The sequence below is a fragment of the Onychostruthus taczanowskii genome, unplaced genomic scaffold (assembly GCF_017590055.1).
Source record: "Onychostruthus taczanowskii isolate IOZ18803 unplaced genomic scaffold, ASM1759005v1 scaffold27, whole genome shotgun sequence".
In the NCBI taxonomy this organism is placed as follows: Eukaryota; Metazoa; Chordata; class Aves; order Passeriformes; family Passeridae; genus Onychostruthus; species Onychostruthus taczanowskii.
Genome location: NW_024500017.1, coordinates 5421305 through 5448510, shown reverse-complemented (window position 1 = coordinate 5448510; position 27206 = coordinate 5421305). Strand labels below are relative to the sequence as shown.

At 38.6% G+C, this 27206-nt stretch overlaps 1 protein-coding gene across 1 annotated transcript; it reads right to left on the bottom strand.

The window, feature by feature from the left end:
- Window positions 1-1248: 1248 nt before the first annotated feature.
- Window positions 1249-26224, bottom strand: FAM91A1 (family with sequence similarity 91 member A1). Its single transcript, XM_041407578.1, has 24 exons — window positions 26001-26224; window positions 23940-24024; window positions 23092-23243; window positions 22211-22268; window positions 20619-20686; window positions 19298-19411; window positions 18098-18188; window positions 15751-15813; window positions 14573-14679; window positions 13772-13810; window positions 13550-13662; window positions 12531-12649; window positions 11998-12110; window positions 11706-11792; window positions 11139-11271; window positions 10363-10511; window positions 9825-9959; window positions 7570-7683; window positions 6607-6679; window positions 5295-5444; window positions 4717-4824; window positions 4334-4457; window positions 3227-3296; window positions 1249-1921 (listed from the first exon to the last, which is right to left on the bottom strand). The coding sequence occupies exons 1-24, from the start codon at window positions 26070-26072 to the stop codon at window positions 1745-1747; spliced, it is 2514 nt and encodes an 837-aa protein (XP_041263512.1). The 5' UTR covers window positions 26073-26224; the 3' UTR covers window positions 1249-1744.
- Window positions 26225-27206: the final 982 nt, after the last annotated feature.

Sequence of the window (27206 nt, the reverse complement as noted above, 5' to 3'; positions counted from 1 at the left end):
TCTTCAATTTACTTTGGAGGAAATAAGGCAACTTAAAAACTGCTATAGAGAGTATGTATGTCCAGTACAAAAAGTCACAGTAGTGTAAATTATCAACTTTATATGGGTGATGTAACTGTGATATATGCAGAATGCTAAGTTCAGCTGTTGCTGGTAAAATTCCAGAACAGAACTGATGTAAGGAAGCAGCACTGAGCAAACTGAAGAACTACAGATTTCCAGTTTCTTAGAGCACAAGTCCTATGTTTACACTTCAGGAATGTACATAAAGCCAGTGAAAAAGAATGGGATCTTCACTGCTGTAAATTAAGTCACTGCGTTATCCTATACATTTGAACATTTGTTCTCTTCAAGCTTTTGACATGCTTTTTAATGCAGAACAGGATACAAAATCAAATGTTGCCATTTTTCTCCTTGCTGCTGGTCAGCACCATCTGTACCACAGATCCTTGACCCACTATGTATTGCAGGATAATGTAATGACAGGATGATTAAGTCTCATTTTTAGTTATGACTATTAAAACAAGGCAGTTCTAGTAAAGAAGGGAGCTAGCAGAGAAGTCTTAACAAACTACATTGCTCGTCCTCCTTGTGTGCTTAATGGAACAGACTTTTTTAAGCTGGCAAAAAGTTGTTAATACCTAATATAAACAAAATAAAGTCATGCTACATAAAGTCATCCCCTACAAACAGAGCCAGAACATGATTTTGGATGAAAAAGCTTACTGTTACTTTTTTTCATGATCAACAGCTAATAGTTCAAGGAACACAGATTCACTGAAATTTCTGTCTTCACATCCTCTACTGTTATCTTCCTTTGTTAACAACTGATGTGAAAAATCAAGAGCTCTGTTCTTTCAAACATTAATCAACAGGACAGAACCAGTTATCTACCTTAAACTCACTTTATGACAACAGGAATTTCTCACAGGAATCATCACCAGCTTCAAATTACAGGTGAAGTCTCCAAGTGGGATCAAATTTCAGACACTCCCGGTTTCATCCCAAGAGGAGGATAAATCCATTATGATTATGAACTCTGCAAACAGAGATAACCACCTCAGGTCTTCCACAATTCCATACCTCCAACAAATACTGGCAGAGATGGAAGTGCACCACTCATCTTCAAAGTGGCCTTAGGTCATCAGCAGGACTTTGAGTCTGCACTAACTCAGCCTCCTCCTTCCATTGTACTGATTTGTCAAGGCCCCACCGTTAAGCTGAACAAGAGAATTCAACAATCCTTAATGCCCCACATCATCATGATATTTTTATTTAATCAGTTGGTATCATTGAGCTTTCAGAGGAAGAGCCAAATCTCTTACCTTTATACAGAAAAAATTTCAGTAATACAGTACAAAACTAAACAGAATTTATGTCTGAGTAACGAACATAGAAAACTACTATTGCAATTTTGTGGTGACAGCATAGAAATTTAACAATCATCAGAAAGCCTAGAAAGGGCATGTCTAGTTATAAAAGAAAGATTGTCTCAAGATAAAAATAGTGCTGACAGCTAAAAATGCTCTCTGTTGCAGCAAGAAATGCAGTAATGAGTAACAAGTTCTAGACAGTTTAAGTACTTCCCCAGTACTGCAACACAACACATTTTGTAACACTATTTTTACATGGGTTATGCTGCAGCAGCAGCATACACTTCTTAGTGGTTGGCACTAGGAATTAACCATAATAGAAGAAAGGCATTTAGTGATCAATACACAAGAACCTCTATTTGACCTGTTCCCTAGGTGTGGTTGAAAAAAACTGAGGAAGGGGCCCATCCATTCCATTCAGATAATACACCTTCTTTGAACATGAGATTCTTGGCAGGAAGAGGAACACCCATGTCTCCAGAAATTGGCTGCAGAAGTGAATTTGAAGAGCCAGCATCATGGAGCTGATCCAGAGTTGAAATACCTTCCTAAAAGCAAAACAAAGAAAACCCTGTCTTAAAAACAAAGAATATGACAGGTTAATCTAAGCTGCAAATACACTTTTGAGTTTCTGAAGTGTGTTACTATAATCCAGTGAATACCAAATAATTATGGAAATAAAAACAGAATAAATAAAATGAAGTATACAGATGCCTCAGCTGCATTTTGCATGCAAGATTTGGTTTCCAAGAAACCTTCAGGGAAGCTTGAGACTTAAAACTGAAGACCTAGAAAAAATTAATGGAAAGCTCCAAAATTTCAGGACATCTATCTATCTATCCTGTACCATGCTAAGATGGATACATGTATTTGGAGGAAATTACTTGACCATATGCTGAGGGGTATTATTTCCCAGAAGTTTGGTTTTCTCATCTTAAAACTCACAGCAGCACCTTTTTCTTCCCTTTCTACAGACATCATCTAGAAAAGTGTATCTCAGAGATAACATCTAACACACTGGGACAGGAGCCACTTGAGACTGACAGTTGGTTTCAGGGCTTCAAACCTACTGGGAGTCTCTAACATTCTCATGAGGAAACAGTTTCAGGATGACACCATCCATAACACTACCTGGTTAAGTAACCTGCAAATTCATTATCTTACTGAAAACAGAGTTTTAGAGAAAAGTATCATAAGACAGAGCACTTAAGCAGATTCCATGTTACACATGGCTTGCTTCCATGCAGAATTAGAGCAGGCTGCAGACCTGACATTCCTCTTTGCTTACTACACAAGATCTCTATTTCCTACTTACACTCCTAAAAAATCCTTCCAGACTCTGTAGTTTTACGTATTTACACCCATTGAACACTAAGGTCTAGAGGATCTTAGGACAAGTACAAAAGTAACTGGCATGAAATCTGTGTTAGTATTTTTTTTCCTAAGGATACATTGATTTGAGAAGCAGATAAATTTAGCATCTCCCTGGTTTGCAGTAAATCTCTCCAACATATCCAAGCAGCCACCACACAACCAGCAGAGTAGGCTGTGTTACAACAGGAGGAGCGAAGGACGACTTTGCTGAGCAAGTGCCATAAAAACAATGAAAATAATTACGCAGTGGAAGCAACCACAGAGTTGAGTCAACTACTAAATGAGGCTAAAGAAAGGATAGGGAAGTACTTCCTTTGTCCTTCAAATAGTTCTTGAGTGCTTAATACAGTTACCATTTAAAGAAAAGGCAAATGAACCAAACCATGTATGTTTTCATGCACCCAAAAAAGGCAAGTAAGAGGGCAGAAAAGGATGATATGTCATACAGAACAATTAACATCTGGATTATTGCTCCTTACCTGGAATGAATGAACAAAATTAAGGACCTGAAGAGACAGCTTTCTACTGGAATGTAGGAGTTTTTGAAGGCTGTAAAAAGCAAAACAAAAGAAGCTATGGTCATGGTACACAATTTTTTACCAGTAAAGTAACCCTGTACTAACTTGCTCACAAATAATTCCAGCAGTATCTAACATCATGTGACAAAAGCTTTCGCATATGAAGCTTGGTAACACTGTCATCACTGAAGAGGTGCTTGACTCATCTGCTGTTGAGTCTAGTCAGGTAAAAGCTATTTTCCACACCATTTACACTGAATAAAATGAAACTACTGCAATTGAAAAATATTATTTTATGTAAAATAAGCAGTATACCAGACTCATTCTTATCTAGGACAGTCTGGTAACATGACTTTTAAGAAGTTTATTACTGAGACACTGTTAAAAGCAGGTCAACTACTACAATAAGAGACTTCAGTCTTATTTTCAAGCAGCCTTACTTTTGATTTCCAGAACCATGCCTTAGGAAAAAAAAATCCACAAAAAATAATCCACAAAAAGCCCCAACAACCCCCCCCCCCCCAGAACAAAAGAAACAAACCCCAAAATTCTATTGTTGAAAGAATAATCTCTCATAAAGAAAAGCTGCAGTAAAAAGCATTAGACAGCTGGATCCTAAGCCATGACTAAACTTATCAAGTATGATACCAACAGTAAAGAAAATTTCCATAAGAACTAAATGCATTTTACATCAAAGCATTACCAGCAAGCTCTCCTCCCCCACTGTAGAACAGTTAGGAGGAGAAAAAAAAGTCTGTGTTAGGCTAGGAAAGGAAAATGAGTAGGAAGACACCCAAATTCACTTTTTCCTGATCTGCTTATAGACAGTTTGCAACAAAGAATTAATTTTTGCTTTACAAAACTATAAAAAAAGCCTAATCTTACCACAACTGAGGACTAGTGTTACACATCTATGAGTCAAAAAACAACTCCCATACACATCAGAATTAGCTACTCTATAAACATAGCTGAGTTCTGCTTTATAGTCATTGAGTTGTAGGTGTCTCTTTTTGCAGAAGCTCCAGACACACCATCTGTTAAACCTGCAACCAGTAAATTAGAGCTCACCTTTCTTTTCTACATAATCCGTGAGTGGCAATTTTTCTGCAGACCTTCTGATTTAATTCAGAACTGAAAAGTGGAATGCCAAAGCATAATTCCAGGGGAACCCATTCCAGTTCAGTTGTGGGTACTACAGAAAGAAAAAGAGATAACCAATGTGTAAGAAAAAGAAAGCAAGAAAGCTCATTCTGGGGTCAAAAATCTTAGATTTGGATCCACTAGACAGCTCATGCTCTTTAAAGACAGCTCATTTACTGAACTGCTCAAATATTTAAGGGAATCTGAAGAGGAATTTTGCATGGGACTTGTCCCAGAGAATAATCAAACAATGAATTCAGATCCCTAAAAACAAGGTAATGTTTAGTACAAGCTATTTGTCATGTTTTTACCTTCAAGGCTTTGCTTGCCTGCAGAATCTATTGAGGGCTCTTCTATTACCATCTCAAATGATTCTGTGCTCCCATTTACATCAGATCCTGATGCCAGTTCAGTCTCTCCTAAAGGCAAAGGAATTCTTCCATAAACATGCACATGAATAGAAGTTTAGTTACCTTTATCCAAGGACTATAAAGCCATAAAACTGGAAGAAGGAATAGGGATAAACATAAGGACGGACTCATTTTGGGACTGAAGAGTTATTTAGGGATCCACAGCACTTATGAAAGATTAAGCTCTGGCACATAAAAATGTTACAGTTTATTCTTTTATATTTAAAAGAGTATTTGTTCCCTTTATTGACTGTTATAGTTCAGCCATTTATCAATCTGTATTTGGTATTTCTGAGACAGTCTCAACAAGAATTAGGAAGTAAGCCTACTGACAAAGGATTTACACTCAAAATTAGCTCCTATCTGCATTGGATAGTGTTTTGTAGAGTTACAAATCAAAGAATTTAATCCTTTGCTCAAGTGACTGTATGGGAAATTAAGGGGACACAGATAAAAAAAGACAATTATTGCTAACCAACCTCTTCCATCAGAAGCATCACTCAGCTTTCTGTTAGCATGTTGACTTGAAGGATTCAACATTGTGACATAGCCACAAAAATGCTGCAAGTCCACTTTGTTTCTCAGTATTTTTAAAGCTGTATGAATGCCCATGTTCACACGAGAGAAGTCTAAGGAGGAAACAAAACATATTCCAGTGTACTTTAAAGAGGCCTCCCCATAACCATGTGGTTCCTCTCTAGGCCAGGGTAAGTTTTTTATTTGGATTTTTCCTGCTAGTAATGCTCCATCTTAGTGATCACATTGTTAGACATGGGATAACACCAAGCATGAAGTGGTATTTTATAGTACAGTAATAGAGCCAAGGAGAAAGAAAAATACAAACAAAATATAATCTCTCTCCTACACAGACAAATTCAGACAGCAGAAATTCAGCTAGGAATCAGGTGTCCAGCTCTTTCAGTGCCAGTCTTTTATGACAGATGCAAAGCAAGATACATGACTCACATAGCTGAAATTTCAAAGAATTGGCATACAGCATTAGAGCTTAACAAGAAGTTGTTCATGTCAGAACTCAAGAGATTCTAACTTCAGGGTTTCTTCCAACTTTATATTAAACGAATAACCAGACAGAGAGACCAAATGTCACAAATTTTGAACCTAGTAAAAACTAAATTAGGAAGTTAGTTTTATTTCTACTTGGACCAGACTTTTCTAAGTGGTAGCCTAAATAATTTTAGATTTTGTACCTGGAAATTCATATGACAGCTTCTATGACAGCTCTCACGTGGAAAGATTATAGCCTCAACTATGCAAAGCTTCTGTCCTACTCATCAAGGAGTACTGAGAAGTTGTTAATTCCTGCCTTTCAAAATCAGCTGAGCTAGGCAGACTTTGAAGGAATAGATTTTGCTAGCAAAGCTTTTCTTGAGGAAAAAGCCTCCATGGTAGGTTTCTGGTGCTAATAATCAAGGTAAGTTTGTTCAGTTTTGGCCTCAACTATCTTATAGTTAAAAAATGCACAATATAATATATGGAATAATTATTTATGCACTTAATAAATATGCTAGTTAATAATTCTTTACATCTATGTTAGGAGATAAGAGTGGCCAGAAAACACATTCTAATTAGGTCAGAGAAGATAGAAAGGGGAAGGCAATATCTCTAAACTCAGAACAGACTTATCAGCCATTTAAAACTTTCCATTTTCTCATATGACTCATAAGATCAATAAAATTTGTTTGAAAAGGATTATTGCAACTTTATTGCACAAGGTGATGTGCAACAGATGTGTAATGTAATGTAGAAATTACATAGAAGATGATCCATTACCTCCCTGTTGCTCAGCTTCATCAAAAGGGAAAGGTATGTGTATTGTTTCTCCCATTCCATGCATGCCATGACCCTGAACACCAAGAAATTAAATTAGGAACAGAAAAAAATACTCATCAGCTCAGCTCAGTCCTACTTGTGCTCCCTTTTAAGGAGTAGCACCCAAGCTGATGAAACAAACCAATGGAGGCATTTACACATTAAACATCTTGCTCAGCTGAAATAATTGAAGTACCCCACCTTTGCCCTTAAAATGCATGCAGTAAACACAGTGGCATTAAGTTTCACTGAAGAGGAATAATTTTTCTCTCCAATTACTGGCTAGAAAAACATTTTCTAAAGGCTGAGCACTTCTGGAGCAAAAGGGACTTCCCACTCCTGCATACAGAACATTTTTCAGCAGTCACAGGCCGCTTACAAGCTGGCCTTTGAGAATGTGTAATTTTATGTTTGTTACAATATTAAACATCTATTTATTTAAATGATTAATTCTGAGAGTTCAGCTGAACCAAATAAACTGATGAGGAAACTATTTTAATTCTTCCAAATAGAAAAGCCCAACTTATTCTGCTGTAATAAACAGCATGCTTTGTTCATACTTTACTGTAAGAGCTAAATACCAAGCAGTCTGAAATATTTCTGAAATATCAGTTCACAATACCAGTCACTGCTGTTTAAAATCCTTGTGGACCCTTCACATTCATCCCAGTTTACTATCTCCCCTACTTTAGCTACCAAAACTCATTATGCTTGCCCATAATAACACCTACATAGTGTGAATTCAGTTCAAAACCTGAACTTTACCACCACTGAATCACAGCAGCACTGCCTACAGAAGTTAAATGTATTTTTCAGCTCTTGGCAAAAATGTAGCTCTTCTACACTCTTAACATCCTCTACCACAGAACAGATTAACTCAAAATATTATGCAGGTTTTCATCATTTATACAGAGCACTCTGTACCTGAATTAGAACAGCAGAATGAGTTAAAGCATCATTCAACATTGTGAGCACATTTGAAGTAGGAACTACTCCTGGATCGTGACCCCAAGACGTAATTAGTAAGCGATCATAACCCTGGAAGAGAGAAATTCAGAGTGTGTGTAGTAGTAACCAATTATCCAAGCACATAAAGTGAAATATTAGAGCTAGGCATTAGCATATACAACTAGGAAGTTATTATAGGTAACTACAGCTCTACAGTGCTATACTTGTAACCAAGGATCACTCATGTTCATATTCTTGGTAAAGACCTTTGACATCTTGAGGTTTGCCAACCTCAAAGTTAAGATGCTGTTTTGGACAGAGGTATCTGTCACCAAATCCTGTAATGGTATGTGGCCATTGCAGCATCCTTCCAGCAAACAGGAGATGAATATAATCCTACCTAAATTTAAAAGCAAAATATAAGCTGGATAAACTAACACTATCAGCAAAGAACAAAGATAAATCAACCCCCAAGGGCAGGGTGGGGAACAGGAAGACAAAACCAAAAATAACTTCCTGGTTTCTCAGTTTTCAAGACTGAATTCCACTGCAACTCCACAAAATTTCTAGAAATATCTTGACAGTTCCCTAAGAAAATGATGTTACAGAACAGCAGCAGGAGAGAAGCACTCATATTCCCATAGAGGAAAAAATATCCAGACTGGGAGATCATTTATTTCAAGAAAATCTGTCCTGTCAGCACACTGAGATTAATGCAGTATTTTGAAGTTTTCCAAGGCTACCACACTGAATGTTCCTTTACTAACAAAAGGGCAGTCCATACATGTACAGGTGGTTTAGACTAATGACAAACTAGGGTCTGAACCAAGGTCATCACCAATGATGTGATCCAAAGCATCCTTAAAAAATGCTTTCTGCTCTAGAAGACTTGATTCACTTAATCCTATGCGATCTTACAGTAAATCTTACAGGTAATTTACAAAATTTTTGAAATCATAAAGGGAAGGGAAACATGAAAGGTTTGAGGAATGGAATCTACAAATCCTAGTGCTAGAGAGGACTGCTGATATAGGTACACCAAAGAATGCACTCCCTCTCTGAATGTCTCCAAAACTTTCTAAAATACTTAGTTCCTCATGTATCCACAGGATGAAAAAAAATGAGACAAAAACTTTAAAGGCCTCTCTGCAATTATAAAATTGAACAATACTATTTTACAAATTCTACTGTGAGCAGCAAAACCCAAACACAGCACTTCAAATCAAAGTCAATAGATGCCAAGATTTTTTGGTCCAGGCAAGTTTACAATCTCTCATGGCCACTTCCACCTACATTTGTCTACTATACAGAGTACCCAGCAGTGCTCCTTTGTGGTACGTTTATCTTTACTAGTATCTCAAAAAAAGAATAGGAGAAGGCAGCATCTGAGATCTTTCAGGCAGAAGTTGATCACCTGTGCTGTTTTGTGGGACTGCTTGCCAAAGCACTGTATGGATGATTAAAAGTTAGGTGGATTCCACGCTGGAAGGAATTGAGGAAATCAACTCATCAGTGCAAAGCCAACAATTCAAGTCACAATCTCTGTGTACAGAGAATTACATGAAGCCAGGGAGTTCAAGACCAGAACATGCAGGAGAGTGGAAAGGTCTTAAAAGGAAGTATTGGATAATGTGCTGCTTCTCCCTGCTTCCAGACACTGCTACAAGTCAGGCTATGGGGCTAGGAAGATCTTTTTCCAACCTAATGCAACCTTTCTTAAAGTATTCCGTCATTTATATTGTAGGGAGAATTACAGCCAATAACTCCAAATTCTCCAGCACAGATTTGGACAAACTGGAAGTGATCACGTTAGCCATCTTGTAAACCAGGCAGAATTGTATGCAGATGTTTCTTGCACAATGCTACAAAAAAAGCACAATATACTAGGTCTTTGTCTTTTCACACAGCTCTCCTACACTTTTCTAACACCCTCTGTGGATGGGCTAACAAACCTCAGTTATTAAGACTGCAGTGCCACACGTTACACTTAAAGGGGTGGCATTAAATATACTGTAGTCACATTCTGACAAAGGGAGAGATATAAGTAGCATTCCTTTATCAGAACTTTAAAACAAAACAAATCAAGATGCTGCACAAAACTTCCTTCTAGAAAAGGAACATCATCTACAATGAATTGTACCCCTAACTTCAACTGTTACCTCTAAATACCATACAGCATATCTTTGAAACACTTGGAGAAGGAAGGGAGAATAAATCCATACGCAGACTACCTGAAAAACGTCTGGGAGTTTTCGAAGACGTGTTCCTTTAGAGAGCAAGAGGGAGGGTGGTCCTTGTCCAGTTATATGGTATATATACAGTTTGAACCAAACTGAACTGACTTCTGGTATTGCAGGTCCAATATGCTGAAGAGAGATTATTCAAGAAATTATAAATAACTTCAGACTGCAACCATCATTCATACAGATTTAAGAAGAAACAGTTTAAAAGAAATATAAATCCAGTTTTTGAGCACTGAAATACAAATGTATTACTCTCCACTAACTATATTCTAGGTACTTAATCCACTGACATAAGAGTCTTCACAGAGAGCTGACAGTAATGTATTTTCTGTGAATCTAAATTCAAGAACAAAGTATCTGTCACTGACTCTAACTTGAACAGAAAAACTGTTAACAAGTTAAATAGAGTTAATTTACTAAATATTCACATTTTTCCTCAACTTAACATTTTTTTATTAATTACAGTGATATTCTACATGTTAATAATTTTGTCACTTTAAAAGGAACATCTGACAGATTTTTTCACCTGGGGTGTACAGCTGCTAATAGGTCGAATTTCATTGGTGAGTGGTGCCATGGAAACCAGCAGAGTGTAATTTTTATTGAGAACTCTGCTGCAGGTAGCTGGATCCAAACCAAGCAAACTCTCACATCGTAACAGGTCCAAGGGAAACCCTATGTTCAAAACACAAGATTCTTAAATTATCACTTAAAATGGAAGATACAAACACAAACTATGACTTCAGATTTTCCATTCTCTGCTAAGCCATGAATACAGTATTTTCCACAATGAAGTTTTAAACAATTGGGCTAATTGTAATAAATCTGTACAAAACTTTAGCAATTCTAAGTATACAGGGCTGTCTGACACGGAACTAGTTCCTCACCAACTAAGTGAACACAGGAAATAAACACAGGGATACTGAGAAAACTAAGTTTTAAAAGAAAAACCTAAAAAACTGTCCCCATTAGAAGAATACATTCCTGTTCATAGCTTGAAAAATGTTGCTTTGACAGAACAGTTGACTCTTCTATATGGCTTTCAGAAGCATGTGATTTGAAACAATCTCAAGTTCAGCTTTTCTTGCCTTTATTACGCTTCAATCTATTGCTCTGGGTCTTCAGTGCACGCCTCGGCAACCAAATCTGTCATTCAACAAGCAAACCCAGTAACACAGGCTCGAAGGATGATGAAAAATATTTCAAAATATTTTTAAACAAGTAGGATACTGACTGCTACAAGAGCAGCAAGGGGAGATAAGTAAACCAGCTCAGAAGGATTTCCAGATGCACTCACAGTACCATTATTTGGCTGGTCAGGCTGTACAGCCTGCGCGCCCAGGTCTTTATTGTGCCGCAGAAACAGGATCGTGTTTCTCAGCGTAAGGGCATGGTCAAAGTATCGCTGTGCTTCCCCCTCCCCTGTGCTCTGAACCTAAACAAGAAACAAACAAATGCATGCAACTAGCAGATTGTTCAATTACACCAAAGGAAAGATGAACAAATCAGCATTCTAAAGCTTTGTGACTGAGTAATAACCCTGCAGTTATACGCAAAGGTGATCAACAGCAACTATTAAATGAAAAGCAGGTCTTGGCCATGCTAGTAGTATGGTCAAAAAGTACACAAAGACAGTATCTATAGATCAGAACCATGACTCACTCTTTAGGTAAAAGGATAGAAGTGTCCAGTCATCCTGACTGGTACGAAATGATACAGAAATTAATAGCTGTATCATTTCTTCATAATCATCATACCTTCTACATGATTCTACAGTTGTTTTTCTAGAATTATCTTTAGAAGGTGAAGTTGGCCCCTTTAACACTTCAAGTGCTGAAAAAGCATTTTGTCAAACATGTAACAATTTACCTTTTCCAGCTCCACCAAGAAGCTGTCAAGACTCTCATCTGATAGCTTTCCAACTTCAAACATAGTGACCGCATGACTTTTTAAGTTCTGAAACAACAAAAGAAAACTGTCTTATTTGAGAACAGAATGGGCAAGTAGAAGTTGTATTAAGCAAAATTACTACTTAGCAAATAATACAGAAGAATTTTTTAGTATTTATTTTTTAAATAAAGCTGTATTATATTGATGCCAAAGTAATTTAAAGCTTTACATATTTATTCCTGCCATAATACATCAAACAATTGGGACATACTGGTGAGAGATTTCCCATCATTAAAAAGGCAGTGAGAGTAGAATCAAACAGGAAGGCAATGCGCTTCGTGTGTCCACTGGACAGGTTCAGGCTGCTCACACTGGCTGTTTCAGCTAATAGAAAACAAAAAGGAAGCAGATGATCCCATCTGTTTTATTTAAAAATAGTACCATTAAGTTTAATCAAATCTAATAACGAGAAAGAAAAGGAAAAATTTAGTTATCACTACACCAAGTAAAACAAAATCCCCTTATTACCACTAAACGACTGATTAGCTTAATTCAGAAGTTGGTATCTTTGTGTCAAGTTTATATCCACAATACATATCAGTCTCATCTTCAGAAAAAAGTTATTTAGCTGAAGACTCTTAAACCAAGAAGTAGACACCACCTCCCCCACTGAGTAGTCCGTGTGACAAAAGGATCTACGTAATCTGTGTTTCACTTGTTTCTAGACCTCTTTACAGCCTACGCCACTCTATAAATATAAAAATAATTGATCCTAACATATTAAAATTTACTGTTAGTGCTAACCTGGATCATCTTGACTGTTGGTATCAGTATCTGTGGCTGATGACCCAGCTTCCTGTATAGGACTTCTGTTTTCCCCACTGTCCCATGAAAGCAGCATCTTTTGAGGATCCAAAGTACTCCTATTAATGTGAATTAAAATCCACATCTATCGGTCACTGTAGCACCAGAGAAATATCTCTGCCTTCCAGTGCTAGTAGTCCATGCACAGGCACACCCAACACATGCCTTTCAATATGTCCAAGCCCTAAATCAGTGAAGTTCAGTACCCCTCAGGGTCCTGCTTAGCTTCATCAGAAAGGTTGATTTGGGGGGGCTGGAAATAACAGACTGTGAAAAGATCTTAAAAATCAAACGACCAACACTGAAGAATCCAATGGAAAAAAATCTAATCCACTTTGTTCTCACAGTCTGAAAAAGTATTAAAGAAAACAGGCATAGCAGTAATTTTAAATAGCTTTGCAGATATTGAACTAAAAGCACCTAACAATCCTTAACTAATGCAACTTGCAATTCAACCTGGAGAACTCTGTTGACTGGTATTAACAGTGCTTTCCTGGGAAGTGACATAGATACACACTTACGTGAGAGTGTCACTGGCAGAACTGCAATGGGTCCTGACAGTAAACAAGCAAACTCTATGCACACATTCACTGCCAGCAGTGCCAAGAGCCAGAGCCTCTGTAATAGCACACTGACAGCTGTTATTTCTGGTCCCAGGAGTCTAAAACAAATACACATTCATCTGCTGGAAAAGCGAGCAACTAGGTACCTAAAGGTCAAAAAGCCAGCACTAAGTAACAGCACCAAATGGAGCACTCTGAACTTACAGGCTGAATTACCATTCCTCATCCTCAGATTAACATGAGGATCACCTGTTCTTGTCATTACACACATTAGAAAGCCAAGTGGGATTTGTTATTCCAGAAGTCTTAGAAAGCAACCAATAGCTTTAAAAACAGATGTTCTAAGTTTTCCTTTCAATGAGAAAAATAAGCCTAAGAAAGAGTAAAGACACTTACTTCAGTCTGTTTACAGAAGGAACATTCTTCCATGATGGATGAAGATTATCCAGGTTTATTACTTGGCCTTTTTTATGAGCAAAGCCTAACCGACAATACATGGACACAGCATTCTGCAGAACACACACACACACACAGAATAAGGAACTGCTCTATGAAACCAAGGTTGCAAGACAATGAATTTTCTGTATCCAGTTAAACAAATGCATTGTACATACATACCTTTACTAAAGACAAGTCAATCTCTAACACGTTTGCCAGCTTAAAAATAAAAGAAGACAAGAAGACCAGTCAGCAATACAGTATTAACAGGGCAGGTAATCACTGTTTGTGGGATTTGGCATCTTTTTATTGGTCCTATTTCTAAACCCAGCTTGTACTGGTAGAAACAATTTTGTCTGCATCAAAGATGATGAAAAAAGAGCATGAAGCCCCCTAAGTGTCCCACATGAAAGTATGCAGAAGAAATATAAGGCTGTCTTCCACTTTGTAATTTCTAGGTTAACCTTGTATATATAATTTTAGGTTAGTCATGTATGTCAGAAGACATGCAATGAGGATAGCAAATCCTGGATATATTTAATGGACATTTTTCAGATATGTATTCCGCAAGTTTTGAGAAGCTCTTATGAAAACATATTTCTGATACTCAAACTATGCTTATGCAAAAGCTGCATTCCTATTTTAGGCCAACACGCTGTGTGCTTTCACTGCCAAAGAAAAAATTACTTGAACTCTTCTCACATTAGCAAAACAGACTTTGTTCCAGTTCTAACTTTTATATAAGCCTACTTTAGTCAACTCTGTACAAATTCATTCCAGCTAATGCAATTGTTTCATTGAACTGAAGGTACTCCTTCAAGAATGAAGCACTATAGAAGTTACAGGCTGCATCTTAAGCCTGGCAGTATGGGTAAACAAAATCACTGTATATCAACCAGTATCTCTAAGTATTTTTAGCAGTGTGCTTTGGGCCATTTTCAAGTATTCCTATCTCCCAGACATAGATCAAGTTATACTTACCTCTGCCACATTAGTATGTTCATCTATTGAAACAAATATCTTGTACAGTAGTGTTTCAAAGTAATCACCTTGCACTCTGTTCATCACAAAACCTTCGAGTGGTGGCACTGAAATAAGATTTACTTTCAAAATTACAATTTGGCAACTTAGTTTATTGAACTGAAACTGTACTAAAACAGAAAAATTAATTCATACTTTAGTTTTCACGGCACCTGCAATTTTGAGAATTTCCCAGACACACAGAATAAAAATCTGAACATAGCATGTGAGGTATTTTAAATTCCCCCACTCCTTAAGAAAGTAATGCTTGTCAACATGTTTTCTTACAGAAATTAAAGCCATGCTAACTTCCATCATAGCCTTGCACTTTCCAGCTCATCAACTACAGATAATTTCCAGTGCCCAGCCCATAAAATGATTTTTAATGTGGATGGAGATTAAATCACGACTGTGACTGGAGTAGGACAAAAAGTAGGTGTGGGGTTTTTTTCTGAACACACTCTAGAACTGAGACTTCCAGAGCAATTATCTAAACAGTAAGTCTCTTGTATTTAGAGGACTTTCACTCAAATGATCTACACAGCAATGCCAGGTACTTTTGCATGACCAAGTTCCAAACAACTTGTGCCTTTGCAGAATTCAGAAACCCCTGAGACCTCTCAGAGCATAACAAGCTGCTCAAAGGGCAGCCCACACACTGTGCTAGTCTAAGCTCCTACACAGCTCCCAGGCACAGTCTGTGATTACCTGAGGTGACAATACCCATGAATAATAGAACTGGTATCTATTAAAACCTTACATCTGTCTGGAAAGAAGTCAAAATCCCATGCATGTTTGGTAAGGTAACTACAATTCTCTATGCTGTTCTTCCTTTTCATTACAAACTTATAGGAGGGTACTTATTAATTCATGCCATGACTCCCATAAAAGAATCTCATCTTCCCTAAATTTGCATTTAATACAACCTAAGAATTCACGTTGAAATAAATCCTCTGTGCAATAAAAACAATGTTTTAGTAGGATTGAAAACATTTAGTCAGTGAAGAGTTTCATAGCTCAAATGTTTTGTTTGGACACAAACATGTATACAGACAAGCACTTTCCATGACGGAGAATTACAGAACAATTGAAAGGAAACTGAGAAAACATAGGTAAAATAACATGAAATATTTACTTACCTGCAATACAGCTGTCATCAGATATTGGTACATCAAGGTAAATAAATCCTTTGTTATACAAACCTTTATAAATAAAAGGAAAACATTTTAGAAAAAAAGAAAAAAAGCGTTTTTCAAAATACTGAAGATATAAAGCAGACTTCCCCACCAGCAAATTCCAATTTTGAAGTAATTTTTCCTAATAGCTTCCCCAGTAGAATATTTATTTGCAATGCACATCTCAATAAACCACACCTAACACCAACAAGGTGTCACCCTAAACCAGAGTTCCTCACTTGCAGCCTGATGCAGCACACTTGGAACTCTGCAAGTACTTCCAGGACAGCACAGCAAAATGACCACAGATTAAAGAAGTTACATTTAAAAAACATGAGCAAATCTCTGCCTAAATGTCAACTTAGTTTTCAACATCATCACTGTACAGTCGAGAATTGGCATTTTTATTTCCAATTGGCTTTGCCAGCTGAGAATGCTAGTTTCATTTGGCTACTCGGGCCAGAAGTCACACGCCTGGTAGGAAGGATACAAACTAACATCAATTCTGGTGGTCCTCACAAGTCCTTGCCACACATTGTGTTATTTACACAACTGCAAAAGGAAGTTCTGGTGCATTTCAGCACAAAGAATCAGCAAAGCTGCAGCAGATATAGACAGACACTGCATACAACAAGGACAACAATACAGTAAACATTTACATTGCACTTTCCCAGCTTGAAACTTTTTTGAGCATTAAGCATCTCAACTGAGCTCTGCAGAGAAGCCAGTAAGAAGTTACTAAGAAAGGGAAAAAATTACAGTACAGTTATCTATAAACTCTAAGTTTTGTAACAACTATCATAGATTTATAGAATGTGCTGAGTTGGAAAGGACTCATAACAAACAATCACAGAGTGCAACTCCTGGCCCTGCACAGCACAAGAATCACACCATGTGCCTGAAAGCATTATTTAAATACTTATTGAACATTAACTATGGTAAGGCATAAAGCTGAACTGCACAGCATAAATAAGCCAAATTTATTGTGAGTGGTTTCTTTGGTGTTACCCAAGATCAGTGCATCTACACCTTACTCACTACAGTGTCAGTGAAGTGACCCAGAGCCCTCAGGTGAAGTGCTCCTGAGCACCTAAAATGGAACTGTCAGGATGTCTTATACACACAGAGAGCTCAGCTATAGTGTGTGCCATTACAACTAGAGTGTACCTAGTTAAATCACCATCCTCAATCAGATCATAAATAAAATGCCTGCATTAGCCAATCAACTCACTTGGATTCACACTGATCCACTGTCCAGCTCCAGCAGTAACATACTCAACTTTAGAAAATTAAGTGCATCAACAAACCAGCTTTAACGAATCAGGATGACATTACAAGTCATCAAGCTTGCTGAGTGTGGTTTACACTGCCCCTCCTTCAGATTCAGCTCTTATGATTGATACAACCTTATCTATACACCTGAAATGTATTGGTGGGCATCATAGTTTGGACTCAGCAGTCCTCTTTGCTGAGAAAATATGATATTTCTCACAAACCCATTGCATTAATTGTATGTACAATTTTTTTTCCATACATTAGATCCTTCTAAACCTACTAAATCTGAGCTATAACACTCTCCAAAAACAACAGGACATTTATAAAGAAAGACTATGAAGTGGTTTTGGAATCGAAATTTTATTAAGCCTTATATTATTTCAAATCCCCTCAAGAGTATGAATTTTATTTACCTCACTTTTGTAATTGTTTTGCTTTGCTGAGTAACAGGCAATGGAATTCTGCCTCAATTTCTCATTAAAAACTGCAGTGTGCAGGTTTCAGGGCTTGTAGTAAGATAAGCCATTGCAGACAAGACTTTTCAAGGAAGATTTTGTCAGTGAATTTTTACTCCCTAATATGATTTGTCTATACCTATTACTTGTTAGACTGAAATGGGAAGCCAATAACAGCTGCAGATTTCCACAAAACAAGGCAGATCCATTTTATGGTATTAAAGTAGTAGAAAAATCTAAAAAACTTTCTCTTGAAAAGCAAGGAGTGCACTTTAATTACTCGGGATTACCAATTCTGACATTTTTAGTTTTACTTTCTCTTGTTCTCATCTACATTCTCTTCCCCCACAATCTTTACTGACAACTTCTAATGAAAGAATTTGTTGACTCAAACAATAACAGAGCAATAACAGAGCTGCTAATTGTTCACCATTAAACCATTTACAAGATCTAGATTGTAGTCTGTACAAGCTTTTGAGTATTTTCCTCCAACTCTCCTTTATGTCTTTATTCCTAGTTTCCAGACACTACTAGAATTTACTAAGCAAGATCTAAAATCAGAAATGTTCATTAAAACTTACTGTGAACTACATTGAAGTCTAAGGAACCAGCAAGTTGAGGACCTGAATCAATTATCTTATCAATAGCAGACTTCTCTGATGTAGTACAAATCTAGGTTAAAAAACATCATATTAGTTTCTTGGAGCAATGAGTTTGTGCAACTTAATGCCACTCAAAAACCTCCCAAACACTTAAGCCTCAAATCAGTCATAAGTAACATAAGAGTATAGGGAGTAACCCATGTTCCTAGCCAAAATATTTGCACTGAAGAATTTACTGCAGCTCCTGTTAAAAGTCTCTACATTTTTTTGCCTGTTCCCATGCAAAATTATGTATGCTCTTTTACTGCAGCTCCTGTTAAAAGTCTCTACATTTTTTTGCCTGTTCCCATGCAAAATTATTTATATGCTCCAGGAAAGGAAATTAATGGCACAAGAATTTGGCAAATGAACTCCACAGTATAAAAGATTTGCTCTTTAAAACTTCCAAACAGTGTTCAGCCACATAACCGGAATCATTCTAGAAAGAGGCCCATTACAATATCAAAGTAATTGGCTTCAGAAAATATCCTGGGCTGCTGTGATGTCCAAATATGAATAGCCTAAGATATTTCAAAAAATAGATTCCATCACTGCATTAATTATGTTCTAATCTAAACAAAAAACTTCTAGAGAAAAAAATAAATCCAGATCAAATGACTGTAAAAAAACCACCTGTGAGAAATGAAAGCAGAATGAGGATGAAACAGTAAGTCATTTCACAGGCTTTTTATATGCAAACAATGAAAAACTAAGCAGACACAAAGAACAGAAAGAAAGAAAATATGTATCAAATCCACTGCCATTCTGATACTAATTACAGTGAAGGTGAAGATTCAGTCAAAGCTGACCTGTCAAGGCTTCAATATGAAATCTAAGAAAACATACTTTGCTGCTTGTTCCCTACAAGTCATACGATCATGCAAGTAAGTTACCATAGACTGGTTGATACAAAACCACCTCTACACTGTACAGAGTGCAGAAAGCACAAAGGGGAGAGAGGGAAGAACATGTCAAAGAAAGCATCACAATTTCCATTAGTTACAACGTCTAAGATACTCATAAGAGAGTTGTTTCAAATTTGTAACACAATCTTAGTGTATTTCACATGAAAGAAAGCCCCTGCTTTCAGGGACTATCACTATTCACCCAGATTTAGAGATGCAATCCATACTACACTACCTTGATGTCGTCCTCAGTGATGTAACCAGCCTGCACGACCCACCACGCTTCTATAGCGATCTCCACGGGCTTCACAGGCAACAGATCATGGGCAGTTTTCCTTCTGAAAAATTTCTGCAGTGGTACAGTCCATTTGAGATAGTAATAAAGAGCACTTCACATGCACAGACATTCATTTACCTTTATAAAAACTGATCTGTATAAACAACCATTTTTAAATACACCATATATTTACAGACTGGAGACACACATGCTATTATTAGCATCGTCATTTAGCAAAAGTTTCTCTCTTCTCTCAGATCACATGGAAATAGAAAGGAAAAAATATTTCCATCTGATATTGTTAAATCTTCCCATAAGCTCATCCATATTGTAGGTGTTGCTAATTAAAATCCACATTATTCCATCATGGTAGGATCAAGTCCAAACTTAAACTATATGTGACGTTTCTAATTTGAACAGGTAAGAGAGCACAAGTATAGAAATAGGATATTTTAAAGAAGTTCAGTGATTTCAAAAAACACATTTTAGGAACACATTTCATTTACTTTAAGGAACAAAGTGCAACATTCTCAATAAGCACAGGGCTAAAAAAATACAGTGAATGTCAATCCATGAAAGAAGAAAAAAAACTGGAGGATAGTGTTTATTTATAGAGCTAAATAGCTTCTCTTTCATTGCACAGTCATTACTTTTTGGTTCACTATCAGCAGCATATTTTGGTAAGCTCACTTTCAGTTAAAGGACTATGAAGCTACTGCAAGAGCACTTCTGAGTTCCCTGAAGAAAGCAAGGAAGTGTTGCAAAGGAAAGGCTCTACTTCTATCAACCATCACAGTGCTTTCCACGTGTGCTGTTCACATCCAAGGATGTCTGTGCACTCATTACATTGTCTTACACAAAAACACACTGCAAGAATTCACACCTAGATGGATCACTGTTCCAGAACTGTGATCTCAATGGCACACATAAAAACATGGATTAATTATTTCAGAACCAGTGGCATTGTTCCTTGCTTATAGTGGCCAGGAGACATTAGTTATCTGGTACCAAAAAGTACAGCTCCAAAACTGTAAGATTAACAAAAATTAAAAAGTAGTAATTAATACCTTTTCCTTTACTATAATTTTAAACCAAAAAGCTCTTTATTAACTTGAGGAAACATAATAAAATGACAATATACTACATAACATTAAATTAGCATCACTATTAAACTGACCAGGGCCAGAAAATTATTCCATTCTTTATTTCCTATGAAATAATTTGGGGTAGAGGGATATACGGGTAAAGGAAAGGGAGGGAAAATTAAAGACAAACTTACTTTTGAAGACCTGCATTGGTTCATTAGATCAATATACTGATTTCTTCCTATGCCAAGAAGTCTTAGACCTGAAAAATAAGTAAGGTTTTATCTATCTTAAGACAGGTTTAAGCTGAAGATATATCAAACATTCTTCAAAGAATCAGACCTTCTTCTTAAATAACCTTTCTATTTACTCTTATCCAAAATTAAAAGACAGTTATAGGAGCTAAATTAATTCCATAGTCCATCCCCATTCTTTCACTCTGCACAGGTTAAGGGAAAAAAAAAAAAGAAATACTGATCACTAAAGTCACAGGGTAGCAGCTAATAATCCAACTCCTTTCCTCCTATACTCCCATCAACAACTTCAGATTAATATTGATAGTTTTTCTTTCCCTTAACAAAGCCCATGCCATGCACTGGATTAGTACTCTAAGAATTAGAGGCACAAAAGGTCACTTAATCTTCTAAGGAATATGATTAAGATAGAGTTAAACTGAATCAAAATTTAATTCCATAATCTCTAGCCTTCAACCATTAAGGAACCACAAACAGACAGTAGAAAACTATTCATTAGTTTCAAACCATATTCTGTCTCAGCTTTAACTCCAGCTTCTAGTTCAATGCTAGTGTTTATGAAAAAAATGGAATTAAGGAAGTCAATTACACTGCAGTCACTAATCTGCAGCTGTGCTAAGATAACAGAATTGTTGGAGGGGCAGTAGAAATCAAACAAAAACAGGAAAACCTTCTCTTTCTTCAAACTCCTGACTAACACTAGATTTCCAACAAGCAAAATGGTGCTGAGGAAAGTTCTTCCTCATCTGTTTCCCTGCTGTGAACATTACACAAAGGCTAACTAGTATTTAACTGAGAACATCCTTCTAAAACTTGTACCGTTTCCAAAAGCTGCAGGCTACTCCTCACCTGACTACACACTATGCTTAAAAATAACTTTATGAATGCATACCAAAGGCAAGGAATTATGTGTTAACTATAGAAAACATTTCAGTGGCAGGTTAATAATCTCCCTGTGCCATCAATTTACATTTTGCTCTAGAAGACTTCTGAGCAGGCTATTGATCTTACTCTGTTTTCCTCCACCAGCTACTCATCCCACATCCAGGTGTAACAGAATATCTGGCACATCCAAAGTGTCATAAACCATCAGATCCTCTTGCCTCTCTTTTCTGGTACATCATCCCTCAATCCACATTGATGCCAATTTATGTCAGCAGTATCAGCAGCCTCTCAGGGTCCTGCCAAAGCCTTCTGTCCAACACATGCCAAAAAAAGCACACTAGGAAAGGACCAGCACCTCAGTTTGCTGATATACACCAACAGGAAATGCAGGCAAGTAGGAATGGACAAGCAAGGACACAGACACGGTTTTGTATCATGCCTACCTGCACTCACACCAGCCCAAGTCCAGTCCTGCCTGTACTGACAGAACTCTGTATGAAGGGCACACACTTAATATCACTATTTAAATGTTTTGACACCTTCATTCACATGTTCATATTTAAGCAAACAGATGCCTGCAAATCCATTTTCAGAAGCTCCTTATTTCTAACTCACTGAAAGGAGTAATTCATCTGGATAATACTTACAGTCAGCAGCAGTGAAGTTGGGTAAAGAATCATAGCTTTTTTCACTGTTCATTATATCCTTAAAAAGAAAATAAAACTTCTAAATTGCAAGAAGAAAGTCATAGTTTCAGAGAAGCAGGTCCAAAATTCTGCCTGTCATTTTTACTTTTAAGAATGAAATAAAAATTAAACAGATCTATTAGTCAGTTACCTTACTATACTTGACAATTATTTGATTAATCATTACACAGTAAGTTGAATACATAAAATGTGAGACTTCTGTTTAATGTAAGCTTTGCAAAGGAAAATGTTGGCTGAAAAACTAACAAAAAAAATCCTGTATCTCTCTTCACAAAAACAAACCAGAAGACAGAATTGCCAACAGTAATAACAGAATAAGCAAACAACTAATCCATTATGTCTGCAATCGCTGTATACAAAATAAAATAAAAACACTTCAAATATCTAATGAAAATAAAAGGTTGCCAGAGTGCTGACAGAAAACAGAACCATCGTTGTTCTTAAAAAACCAGATCTAATTCAGGCTTCTCAAAAAGTTTCCAATATGGTTGAAATGAGGGATTTCTTTCACAGTTTTAAGTGAGTTTTAAGTTAAGACTCACAAATCTCAAACATCAAAGGAGAAAGTCTGGTCTCAGAATGAGTCCCATCCCAGCTCCATATGACAAAATCCAGCTCTTGAAAGGCTAATAGGGCAGAAGTGAAAACACTGCAGGTAAAAGCAGCTCTCTACAAACTTTCCTTACTGTTTCTTTATTTCTTGGCAGGCCTACACAAAACCAAAAAAAAACCTACCTGACACTGCCTTGTATGCCTTACTGGGCCATTACCAACACCTTCAGATGGAGAACAACACCACCCCACCACAGTTCTGCACTCACCTCCATTATCCCTGTGTAATAGGAAAATGGTGTTACCCTCAGACCTTTCACCATGATGTCAGACAAATGATATGGGTACAACATGAGATGATCTCGACTGTATTTTAACAGATCTTCATAATATTTACGTTCATCTTTCTTGACATGCTTAACTGCAAGGGGAGAAAAAGTTACAATGTTCTATGATGGTCAACTTTTTAAAAAAGCGTTACAACAAAGGGTTAAAAATAGCCTAATGGCAATTGACAGAAAACTACTAGCAAAACAAAGTAGTGGTGCAAGGAATTCAGCATCCAAGAATTTCTACACATGATACAAGTAGCCTCAGAGACTTTAAGGAGCAGATTTCTCTAAAAGGTCACCAGGAAATGGCCCATTGAGACAGAACTCATGCAGCCTAGAAAATTATCTTTCAATTACTGAAATTATTATCTGCTTTGGGAAGAAAAGTGAATTCAGTCAATGTGAACTAAATTGAAAATCTGCAAACAAGTCATAGCCAAAAGCTCCTGACAATCAGGATACCTGTCTGCATCTAACCTAATGACAGGCTTAACTAGCCAAACCCTCTCTTAACATCTCTTAATTTCTTGGAAGATGGCAGCAGAACTACAGTAGGAATTCAGTTCCACCTACCAACTCAGTAACCTTCAAGAGTGCTCTGCTAGAGAAGTTGCCAAACGGACTCAAAAGTCAGGATTTTTCATGCTTTTATTATTTAGAAGCATTTGTTTTCAAGGAAGGAAGGACCTTTGAACTGGATTTGTTCTTGCAGTTTTACAACAGAGACAAGCTTCCACACAGAAGAACGGGGCAGGTCTCAGAAGCTACTTTGCTTCTTTACTCACCTAAGTTATTCCGGTACCGCAGCTGATTGCGGATGCTGTACAGCACCACTTGCCTCTCATATTCCCTCTGGGAGTTTCCAAGACCCTTGAAAACATAAAGGCCTTTTAACTGATTTGCACAACCCCCTACCTTTTAGTTAAACCACTGCAAAGTGTATTATGAGGAAAGATGCAGGCAGCTGTCATTGCTCAGGGAGACCCCCACTTCAACATGACAGTATCTTTAGTCTGAGTTCAAAAACACCTTTAAATAAGTCTTTACACAGGATGCATATTTAAGTCATCATTTTTAGATTATTTTTTCCCAGTACCATTCTGATAAAAAGGGAGCATCTGATTTTCAAATCGGACAAGTGCCATCAAACATTTACCAAGTGTCATCCAGCCTTGAGAAATTACCCAGAATTAGTGTAGCACAAACAAGCATGGTGAATGATGTGAAGCTTTATTTGCTGCACCCAAGAAACTTTTAATTAAAAAAAAAAAAAAAAAAAAAAAAAAAAAAATGCAGACCAATGCAAGGCAAAACCACTAAACAATAACGGTCATATAACAGATTTGGATTGTGAAGTCTAAAATAATAGTGAGCTAAGACACAAGAACTGAAAGGTGAAACCAACAATCAGAACTGGGTAGGTCAGCCAGAATTTTTTTTTTCCCCCCAAAAAAATTTTTAAAAAAAAAAAAAAAAAAAAAAAAAAAAAAAAAAAAAAAAAAGGTGAAACAGCTCAAGTTGCAGCTTTGCGGAAGTTAAACTATCAAGCGATCCTAGGTCACAAGATTAAGGAACAAGCACAGCACATTACTTCACTACCATGAAAGAAGATAAAAAGAGAACTTTGGTTCATGCTTCAGATGCCTCATTTCAAGAACTATTCCCTCAATATGCCCCATATTACTTTCTACTCTGCATCTGCAACAAGTGATCTGGGTTGTTTGGTTTTTCTCTTCCCTCTCCTGGTTCCCGCATTGATGCCTATATTAAAGGAGAACCTTTGACAAAAAGGCACTTTACTGCACATATGGGATAAACAAGAAAGCTGCAAACAAACTGCGGAATCAGGTATTAGAAAAGCAACACTTGATATCAGAGATGGGCTCTGCAATTGATTAAATATCCAAAGAGGGACCCAAGTGTTTACTCAAAGCACAAAAATATTAAGGACTATACTAACACTAAAGTACACAAAACAGTATTCCAGGCATTATATTAAAGTAAATAATACAATAAATACTGGCATATTTTCTATCCTGAATCACAAAGCCAACAATATGGCACTCAACTGGACAGGTAAAGAAAAATCATCATTTATTCGCCTCTTACTGCTCCTGGAATCTCAAACTCAAGAAACTGCATTACTCGTGGCCTGCAGCAACTACTCATCCTCCCCACCCTTCCTCTGTGCAATTAACAGCATCTGCTTTAAAGCAGTGTTAAGACTTTGGAACAAGAACCTCCTCTCAACTCGAAACAATACCTCCCTCTTTGCTATCAGAGGCCCATTAAATCCAGGCAATCAAAATTTCATGAGGTTTTCTTTTCCACGAGCCACTTGCAGCAAACAATTCTCTGCCTACTGCAACACGGGGCTGCACAAGCCTCCGAAGGCACCTGTCCTGGTCCAGCTCCCGCCACTCGGGGGTGGCACAAGGGACACCGACTCAGCTGTGTGACACCGGCACAAGCTGAGCGAGGACCCCACACTTCCCTCTGGCCACTGGGACCCCAAGGCACCCCGATTTACCCCTCTCATCACTGAGGCCACACACACACACACACACACGTACACTCCCCGCTTCTCACACAGAGCACACACCGTTGTCTCATGCCCTTCTCCCCACAGACACCTCGCACACACTCATAACTTCCTTTCCCCACAGAGACCGTGCACACCCCATACCCCTGTCCCCAGAGAGAGCCCCACACCCCCCGCGGGCCCGCCCGCCTCGCCCCGGGGCAGGCAGGGCCGAGTGTCCCGTGTCCCCCGAGTGCCCCGTGTTCCCCCGAGGGTCCCGTGTGCCCCCGCCGCTTCCCCGCGCCGGCAGCCGGGCAGCCCGCACCTGCCTGACGCTGGCGGGCAGCCGGGCCCAGGGGTAGTTGTGGCGGATGTGGAACTCCACGTCGATGTTCATGGCGAGCAGGCCGGGCCACGGGCCCCGCCGCCGGGAGGCGCTCCGGCCCGGCAAGGAGCAGCTCCAGCCCCGGCAAGGAGCCGCTGCGGCCCGGGGCCGCCCTTCGCTGCCCTGCCCTGCCCTCCGCCCGCCGCCTCCCGCCCGGCGCCGCTGCCCCGACCCGCCCCGGAAGCGCCGCGCACGCAGTTCCGCGGGCGGGGCGGGCGCTCGGCGCGGCCGGGTTGGGAGCTTTGGGGCGCGGTGCTGGTGCCTCGGGAAGGGCATCGCTCACCTTCTCGGGACCCCCTACTGCAGGCTGGTACTAACCGGGAACAGAGCCAAGCCTGAAATGCCTCTGCCGCCTGCTTGGTTCGGTTTAACAACAGTGTCCTCCTAGTGCCGCTCGGGATGCACCCAGGCAGACGCGAGTGGCCGCGCAGAGCGGGGGCGGCACAAACGAGTGTTCTCCGGCAGGGAATCACAGCATGTGTTCGGTTGGAAAAAACCGCCAGGAGCATCGAGTCCAACCTGTGGCCGAACGCCACGATGTCAAATAGACCACGGCCCTGAGTGCCACATCCAGTCTTTCTTTAAACACTTCCAGGGATGGTGACTCCACCACCTACCTTCCTGGGCAGACTGTCCCAGCGTGGGATGGGATGGAATGGAATGGAATGACTGAATGAAATCACTGCGTTGAGCCATGGCCCCGGGCTCCCGCAGCTGCTGTGCACAGCGGGGACTGGAGCGTGCAGCCCTGAGTGCCGGGAGCATCCATCCCATCCTGTGTGTACCCCCTGTGCGGGGTCCCGAGCAGGTGGAGTGTCACCAAAGACACTGCTTCAAATAAAAGAGCGGCAGGTGCCCCTCCTGACCTTAGGATATAGGTGCTTCTGAGTCGTTTAAAATTTTACCTGTGCCAAAATCAGTGCCAAGCAATTTTCTTGCTGTTGAAGAATTATTAATGTGGGAAGGGCTCTCTATTTTTAACACTATGCAACATTTTAGTGAATAATTTTATGTATAAGAAGAAGAAGAAAAAAAAAAAAAGGCATGTGAGGCCCTGATCCCTTGTGTCATTTATTTTTCAAGGCTGTTTGCTGCATTCTCAGTAATGATCTTGGAGCAGTGGTGACAGCTGGAAGGGAACCAGTA